The 8,938-nt window shown below is 49.6% G+C and overlaps 1 protein-coding gene across 1 annotated transcript; it reads right to left on the bottom strand.

The window, feature by feature from the left end:
- LOC147527273 (C-C motif chemokine 4-like) lies at positions 1 to 763 on the bottom strand. The gene is made up of 3 exons (XM_086624878.1): positions 691 to 763; positions 269 to 377; positions 1 to 94 (listed from the first exon to the last, which is right to left on the bottom strand). The coding sequence occupies exons 1-3, from the start codon at positions 761 to 763 to the stop codon at positions 1 to 3; spliced, it is 276 nt and encodes a 91-aa protein (XP_086481004.1).
- Between the last annotated feature and the right edge of the window lie 8,175 nt (positions 764 to 8,938).

Below are 8,938 nucleotides of genomic sequence, written 5' to 3'. Positions count from 1 at the left end.
TCAGATCTTCCGGTTCTGGAAGTGTTTCAGATGCGCCTGCACCCAGGGTGCCTGCGGGTCCGCGCACAGCTGCCTCTTCTTCTTGGTGACCAGGCTGCCAGGAGAAAACCGTGTTGGAGAGCTCGGCCGGGGCAGCGGGGTGCCTGCGCTGGGGCACGCTGGCAGCACCCCACGTGTCCCCGTCCATGTCCCCGGCCCCCTCCCGGCCCCCGCGGCAGCATCGCCCCGGCCATCGCACCCCGAGCCCCCGGCAGCGGTGGGTACTCACATCACCCCGGGCTGGGCGCAGCTGCTGCTGGTGACGTAGGCGGAGATGATGAGGCTCCGTGGGATGGGGTGTTGCTGGTAGCTGAAGCAGCAGGTGGTGGGGACGCCGTCTGTGGGGACAGAGAGAGATGGCCAGCCAGCCCAGTGAGACCCCAGGGTATGGCATAGGCACACGACCCAACGGTGCTTGGGGTTCCCCAGGGATTTGCCATCTCCTGTCTCCCGTGTTGTGTCCTGTTCTCTGGCAGCGGCTCCCCAGGAGACTCCTGGCCCCCAGGCCTGAGTCCCAGCGCTGGCAGTGGTCTCCTCCTCCCATCCCTCTCCATCGCCACCAGGGTCCCCGCAATAGGGACGGGGCTCTCTGCCTGCCTGGGGAGCGATGGCACAACCAGCCCCGGGAAGACATGGCGACACTGGACTCACCGAGATGGGCTTCGGACGGGGAGAAGGCGGCCACGAGGAGGAGAGCGACCAGGGCGGCTGCGGGGACCTTCATGGTGCTGCGGGGGCCGAGGGATCCGTGAGCCGTGAACGGGGCTGGAGCTGGGGGGCTGCAGGGCTCTCCTCTGCACGATGCTCGGCCCCTGCGGCGATGCCCTCCTTTTATCCCCAGCGCTGGGCGGGTGCAGGGTTTCAGGAAAGAAAAAAGGAGCGCATCATACCAAGGAAATTATGTCAGGATCACCCAGTTTTGCTGAGCTGGAGAAGACCAGGAAACCACAGAAGGGGAAGCGCCAGCCACGGGGCTGACTTTCGGATTCCATTTGGGTGTCCAGCGGGGACCAGCTGGAGCCCAAACTCCCCCAGCACCCACCCTGCCGCTGCTGCAGGGACCCCACGGGCCACGAGCCATGCTCCCCTTTCACACACAGGGATAAACCTCACAATGCCTGAGGTTTAGGACTTTTGCCCAGAAAACCTCTTGTCAACCGGTCCCTATTGGAGAAATCCCTCGTCCCAGGTTTCCTTTAGCAGAGTCTCAGACATCAGCTGCTGGGAAAAAAAAAATAAATCATTTAATTGAGTGGTAGAGCAATAGGAGCAGCTTGAGCTGAGTGCCTCCGGAGAGGGACGCGGAACAAAGAAATCCCTGGACATTTATACATTTATAGACTATGCACCCGCTGCTGATGCACCTTGCACAAGCCTCTTGATCCAATGGTCGGTTTGTCTGGTCTTCTTGTTCCTTGTCAGATTCTTTCCCTGTCTCTCTAGGTTGGCTGTTAGCTGCTCATATCTGGACAGGTCGCAGCTTCTGCTGACAGTTGTAGCCTCCTCATCCTCCAGCTTGCCCTGGTCTCGGGGCCTCCCTTCATGCCACCAGGCAATGGCTCAAGGTCAGTTCAACATTCCTATGGGAAAGTTCGAGCTTGTGGCCTCACCAAACTTTGCTACTCATGCCAAGCGAGGCTTTTGATCCTACTGATTCTTAGCAGTGCCAAGCAAGACTATTGAGACAAAAGAATGCACTTAAAAGAATTCAGCTAAGTAAACTTAATCTGCAACAGCCCCTGTCTGAAGGATGCCTCCCTTGAGGAGGCGTAGGATCGGGAAAAAAGGTCGGGATTGTTTCTTTTAGAAAAGATGGGACAGAGGTGAGAAGGGGTGTAAATCATCTCACTGGAGACTTTCGGGAGGAGGTAGGCAGCACTGATCTCGCCTCCGGGCAGCGGTAGGAACAGAAACAACCTTTCCAGCTCCCTTCTCCAACTGCCTGGGTTTCAGCTATTTCTGTTTAGGCTGCTCTGTGCCTGGGGCTACAAATGAATAAATGATTTGTAATTCATGGTGACCAGAGTCTTCATCTGGGGTGTTCAAGAAGGGCTCGGAGAAGAGGTAGTACCTGCTGTAAATGCTCCTGCTTGTCAAATGTCACTGGATACACAAAAGCAAAAGAAAAAGGCTCAATTCCTCAGAGGACTGGAGATCTGCATGAGTTTTTCTGTTAATGACAGGGCAGAGTCACTAAGGGGTTTCTCCTAACCTTAAAGTGTCCTCTGTGTGCAGACGAACCCCAAGTTCAGGGGTCAGCCAGCAGAAGCCTTTTGGGTTTTTATGAACCTCTCTGCCTGTAAACCCCCATGTCTCCCACAAAGACCTGCCTCAGACCTCTGCCCTCCAACCACCCCATTCTGGCATCTCTCCAGCCCTCACCAGAGCCAGCTGTGCTTTGTTTGACCAGGAGAAGCATGAGGGAGGACACCAGCATGCAACAGGCTGTTACAATGAAGGCAACCAAAAATTGCCCTCTGGGTCAACTGTAGGAACAAGATGCTGAGCTACCCGGACTCCGGGGTGGGATACTTCTGGGAGAGTAGCCCCGAGCCAGGGCTGAGCTGGGCTTGGGCAGGAGGACTGAGTCACAGAGCTCACAGCCAGGGATGAACAATGGCAGTGGGCAATGCTGGCTTGGCAGGAGCCCCTCTGTCTTCCCAAGCCGAGACAATAGGGGTGGGATAAGCAAGAGAGTAGCAACGGGAAAGAACAAGTGCCAGGAGGGTGGTAAGGAATATCCCACACCCAGCAAATATTAGAAACCGAAGTCATCGCAATGACCAGTAGAAGCGTGATGATCCATGGGCATTAGCTTTAGCAGTAACCAGAGGAAAGCTTGTCATCCGGTAGGAACCACAGGAAATCTCAAAATTGCAAAGATTATTTCAGATGGAAATGGCAAAAATATTTCCTCTTTGCTGCAGAAGTGGTTGGCCAAGCTTTCAGTTCTCCATTTAGAGAGCCGGATGGGACTTCTTACTGGATGTTGATGAAATACTTTCCATTCTAACTGGAATGGAGGCTATTTCAACGAATTGCAAAAAAATGAAGCTCAGCAAAAGTAGATAGGTAGTGTTTAAGTCTGCTTACGGAATTAAATATAAGGAACTGATCTAAAGGGAGAGTGAAGAAATGACTTATGGTTTTATTTCTCGCGGGATGGTAGACCTCTGTAAGCGGATGACTTTCTAATCTAGCAGAGAAACACAAGAGAAATTCAAGAGGGGAGGAGGAAACACAGTAGACCAGAAAACCCAGCTTTACAAACACAAATTTGAAAAACAAAAGAAAGTAAAAGCCCCTTAGTTAGGGAGGGGAGCAAGTAGCCAAAGATGACACCTCTTTTTTGCTTGCCTTTGCATAAACAAAACAAAAGGTTATGGTCAAGTACTCAACACAATCGAAATTTAGTGTCCACAGGTGAGAAAAGGAAAAGAAACAAGTAAGTAAGGAAGAGGTAGATAAGGCAGGAAGGGTCAAGCAAAAAGGCCCCAGAGATTCCCCTAACATCTTCCCCGGCCAGGCTGTGGCCACTGCTGAGTCGCCGGTGATGAGCAGGACAAACTCATGCGGGGTGGGAGAGGTCTCAGAAAGCCAGTGACGAGCAAATATGACACTAGCCTTGCGTTACCAGATGCTTTTGGTACTGCCTTGCATGTGTCTCCTTAAGAAAATGAGGGAATTAAAGTCTAAAAACACACCACCCCCAGGGGGGGCTGGAACTAGATGATCTTCAAGGTCCCTTTCAACTCCAACCATTCCATGCTTCTAGGAGAAGACGAGGGATGATCTCAACCACTGCAAGAGGACAGCATGGCTTCTGGTCCCCAAGCCTGCCTCGGGCTGCAGCCGACTTTAGGAAAGCCTCCCCAGCTCTGCAGAGAGGTTTACCCTGAGGACAAATCCCTGCCAAATCCCCCTGGCAGAAGCAGGCTGTGTTTCTGACCCTGAGCCATGCCCTCTGCACCTCTTTCAGGAGAGGCTGCCCGACACGTGGGGCCCTGCGCTTCGCAGCACCCAAGGGACCACCGCAGCCCTTCTGCCTTCGCCACGCACCAGCGTAAGGCAGAAGGAAACCGCAGGCAAAGAGAAATGAAAGAAACTGCCAAGGCCATGATCCCATGCAAGTGTAGAAAAAACCACGTGGCATTATGCAACATCTGTCTGGGAAGTGACGCTCATCATTGATAAAAATTATGCAAAGGGGCCCCGTAGCTATAGGTTACAAGGAAAACACAGATCAGCCACCAGTCTCACCCCGCAGCGTGCTATCGCTGACCCTGGTGTATATTGTTTTATGAGAGTAATTCAGCCTTCAAAGTGGAATTCCTAAACCAGCCCCCACCAATAACTTTTAAATTCAGAGGATCCCTGTGCTACGCCCTGCACAGACAGACAACCCAGGACAGGGATTTTTCTACAGTCCTGGATCAAAGAAGGACCTGTTCTCCTCCCAGTTTGAGTGACTCCTGAGTTAGCCTGAAAGAAAAGAGTGGTAAGAGTAAAAATAATCTGTCCCCAGGTAGGAGGCTGAGCACGCCCGTGTGTATGCACGTTACAGGAAAACACGAGAGGATTAGTAAGGTCCAACGAACGGAGGGAAATGGGACGCCACAGGCGCACGAGTCTGATACCCTCCAGCCACCCCACGCTGCTCTACCAGACCACAGCGATGCTCTGACCTGATGTCGCGGAGGTGAGAGATTCAGGTCGCTGAAAGAATCACTGTCAAAGATATCAATAAAGGTGATTTTGATGTGAATTTGTAAAAGAGTTTGATGGCAAGGTTCACTCTGTTACCTACTACATAAAAGAAGTATACGAAAGAGAAACCGAATCAGAATCAGGTTAAAGGATTTACACAGGGATCAGGGGAAATTATTTGTACAGAGATTTGGGGAAATCGAGCCAGAATGGAGTTGGAGTGATTCACACAGGGATCAGGGACAAAGGATGAGGGAGGTCCTCCCGCTGAGTCACGGGGTTCAGTGTGGACCCCTCTTGCTTTCTAAACACCTTCTCAGAGAAGAGTCTAGGTGCCAATTCCAGGGTTGGTCAATGGTTTATGTCTAAGGGAATTAAGTGTAAGGATTTCAGAGGGAGTGCTTTAGCATGTTGTCATGGATCCTATGTGATTTTGACATAGCAGCAGTTTCAGATTCGTTCACACTATTACGATAAATCACAAGATTAGATTGTATGATTTTCTAACAATCTGTCCATAATCAATAATCCTGCTGTTTGTCTCCTGTGCCTCATCACTTGTACCTCCAGCCCCATCCCCACCCCTGCGCTCAAGTGGAGGAAAAACCCTGGGGCTAATTCCCACCAGGGCTGGGTTTGGTTTTGCAGGGGTACACGGACTCTGGTCTCCCAGACGTACTGACCTACTGCTCTTCTGTGCCATTTGGCAGAGCCAGTGGCTCCCAGCTACTGCCGCTGCCGAGATCCACGCTGCCCACATGGGCACATCACTGGGACTTTAAAAAGCAGCTGACTGCAAGTGATTTCAGTTTTGAGTTTGCAGACACCAACTATCACTACCTCCTGCACTCAGACAGTAGATTGCGTAAGCCCCACTTCCAGATAAACAGAGTAAAACCGAAAAAATTAGCTAAACTTACATAGCTGGAGTTATCCCATAGCAATTGCTTCTGTCTTCTCTACTTTTTGCCCTTGTTGAGACCTTCTGGCAGGGAGTTTCACATGTTAATTACAACTTGTGTCAAAATATTTCTCTCTAGTGCATGGTTTCTCTCTTTAAGTGGTTTCAGCCATGTAGATGTCTCTTTCTTCTTCTGCATGAAAGGGTAAATAATACTGAATGTTTATTTTTAAGCTCCCTTCATCTATTTGCCCCACTCTTTACAATCTTTCATCTCCAAGTCACTAAATCCTTTCATCACCTGGCTCAAAGTCTTCTCTGTCAGCTCTATCCATCTCTGAGTCAAAATGATCAGAGCTGAATGTGGCATTCAGAGATCATCCTGCTGGTTTCTACAACATTACGGCATTTTGAGAATTAGTTTCTGTCCCATCCTTCACATGCTCCAATATTCTGCTTAGTGCTTGGGCTTGCAGCACCAAAGGTCAACTCTAGAAAATAAGGAGATGTTAAGTCTCATTCTCTAAAGAAAATGGCATTTAGGGGACCTGAATGTCATTAAAGAGAAATGGAACAGAGACTTCGAAGTCACACGGGCCAAATACTCAGGAGCCAAATCTCTTTAAAATCTGGCCATTAACTGAAAAACATTACCACAGGCCTTTTTCTTCCCCAAGTAGCTTTAGTTCGTTTGACCTTAGAAACAGAAATTAGTATTTGAAATGACTCCTGAGCGAATGTCATCCACTAGCATGTTGCTCCATCAACTAACTCTGTTAAACCCCAGTCTTCTCCAACCCTGGTGAATGTAAATAACCTACGCCTCCCACCGAACTCCCATCTCCAGCTCCTCAGGCATCACAGAAGATACAACATATTCATGGTACATCCCACAGTATTGGGCCTGACGCACACCAACACTAACCAAATAGCTTCCTTTTGTAAGTTCACAGACAGTTGCGATGAAGGCGATGCAGTAGATCTCACTCATCTGGGCTTCAGTAGGACATTTGAAATGGTGCCACATCGTAAATTATTAGCTAAGCCAGGGAAGATGTGACTGGCATATGAAATGTAAAGTGGGTAAAGAGCCACTTGAAAGGCGCACGGTAATTGCTTCAGCTGAAAGGGGATGCGTTAGACTGAAGGGGTTTACCAGTACAGTTCCTTGAGTTTCTGCCTCAAAAATTATTTTATTTAACATTTGCGTTAATGATCTTGGCACAAAAAGCAGGAGGATGGAAAGGAAATTTGCTGACGAAGCAAAATGAGATGCTATCATCAATCTAGAAGAGGCCGGGATATCACACAGAAAGATTATAATGACCTTGAGGACTGGAGTAACAGAGAAGGGATTTGATTCAGCAGTGCAGAGTGTATGATCACGCTGTTGGGGGCAAGGGATAACAGTAGCAGCCATTCCAGTTTGGGAGGCTGTCAGCTGGAAACATCTGGGGCAGGGAAAGACCCATGGTACAAGTCACCAGACTGTGCCAAGACCCCGATGTTATACAATGCGAGAAGAGTCAAATGCAAAGAGCTTGGGTTGTGGAGTTGGGAAAACGAGGGACTGATCTGTGTGAAAGCATCACAGTCAACATCAGGGCCGGAAAAGAGATGTAGTGGCCGTTGCTGGTATAAGAACAAATGGCTGGAAACCGGCTGGGAATACAAATAGATGGGAAATTAGATTTCCACATGAAAGTAGTTTCTCATGCAGGCTCCTGACCCAAACAGGGCACATAAAAACCAACCACCACGCAGATGGACAGCAGTCCTACCGTGCAACCAGCACGCTCAAGAAGCCAGCCAGACTAGAGGCGTGATCTTCCTTCTGAATTTGAACTGATTTGTATTTTCAAGGGCCTATCTACAGAGGTGTTTTAGAGTCCTGTTCTAAAAGGTGTCACTAACCCCAGTGTTGTTTTGGAATCAAATGTTCTACGAGGCTGTAGAAACACCGTCAGCCCAGGTGGACAGCAGCTGCCAGCTCTCAATTCTCAGGACAAGTGGTAGATTCACTTGTTCCTCTCCAGGACTGGAGGTGGTTTCAGCAGTTGTGGATTTGTGGTATGTGATTAACTGCTTCACTCTGAAACCCCTCTGGCCTGCTCAGCTAAACAACCTACTCTGAAATCACTGAATAATAGCACTTCTTACAAATTTCCTCACGAGTATCCTTTTTAGATACTCCCATCTCTAACAGCTCCTCTTTCTCTGTCCTGGAGGAGCAGGGCTGAGGCAGAGTCTCTCGTAGCACAGACAACCCCTGAGATGCTGCTTCTGCATCTCAGGAGTGATATTAGTTTTGCAGCTGCAACATTTTACTCTTTACATTGCCTGTATTTGCCTCGCTATCCTTGCTGCCACATCCCCAGGGACGTGGTCACCTTCACTGGAGTATCCAAGCACATCGAATTTCCTTTGGGAGCATCAGCGGTCTCGATTTCTCTCTTTTCGGTTTCCTCTGCATACTTGGCTCTGATCATCTCCTGTGAGTCCCTCAGAGCTTCCTGGGCTGCCTCTCTGCTGAGTCAAAAGATCTTTAAGATGCCGTTTTAAATTTTCAGGCTTTTTTCTATTGACTTCCTCTTTCTCTGGAAATCTCCCTTTCAAATTTACTGGCACAATTTCTGGGGTCAGCTCACATCCTTTTCCCCTTGCTGCTTTCACCCACAGCACATAGGACTGAATCACACTCTGTAGGCAGGATTATTTAACAGCCCCTCCAGGTTTCTCACTTCTATCCCCCCCACCAGTCTGTGAAGCCCAGCACCCACAGCGTCCCCCTCGCTCCCATGGGCCAGCCACAAACCATAAAACTCTCTCTTTGGACGGTTTCTTCCACTTTTCAGCTGAAAGGGACTGATATTTCCTTCTGTGAATTCCCCAGAGAGAGCAGAGGTTTATAGCCTGGCAGGTAACAAGCTGTCACATCTTGACTTTGCTTTTAGGACCAAGCCTGGAGCAATGGCAACCATTAGCCCTTCACTATCCTTTCAAGAAACAGCTCCTTCCTGCAGACTCCATGCCCTAATCCTGAGGAGTGTAATTCAGCATGACAAAGCCTTCCCCTCCCAGGAGAGATATTGCTCCTGATTCAAAGTGCTCTTTGGTGTGAAAACCACTTCCTACCCCTAGTCTAAATGCCTCAGTGCAGTCCCAGGGGTGGGCTCCCCTGTGTGCCCAGAGTCCCTCAGAAAAGCTGACCCTGCTACCCCTGAAAACGCCTTGCAGGAACACGGGAAGGAGTCCAAAGAGCACAGAGAGCCAGAAATAACACACAGCTAA

This window comes from Tauraco erythrolophus, chromosome 21 (assembly GCF_009769465.1).
Source record: "Tauraco erythrolophus isolate bTauEry1 chromosome 21, bTauEry1.pri, whole genome shotgun sequence".
NCBI lineage: Eukaryota > Metazoa > Chordata > Aves > Musophagiformes > Musophagidae > Tauraco > Tauraco erythrolophus.
This window is presented reverse-complemented; position numbering and strand designations above follow the sequence as displayed.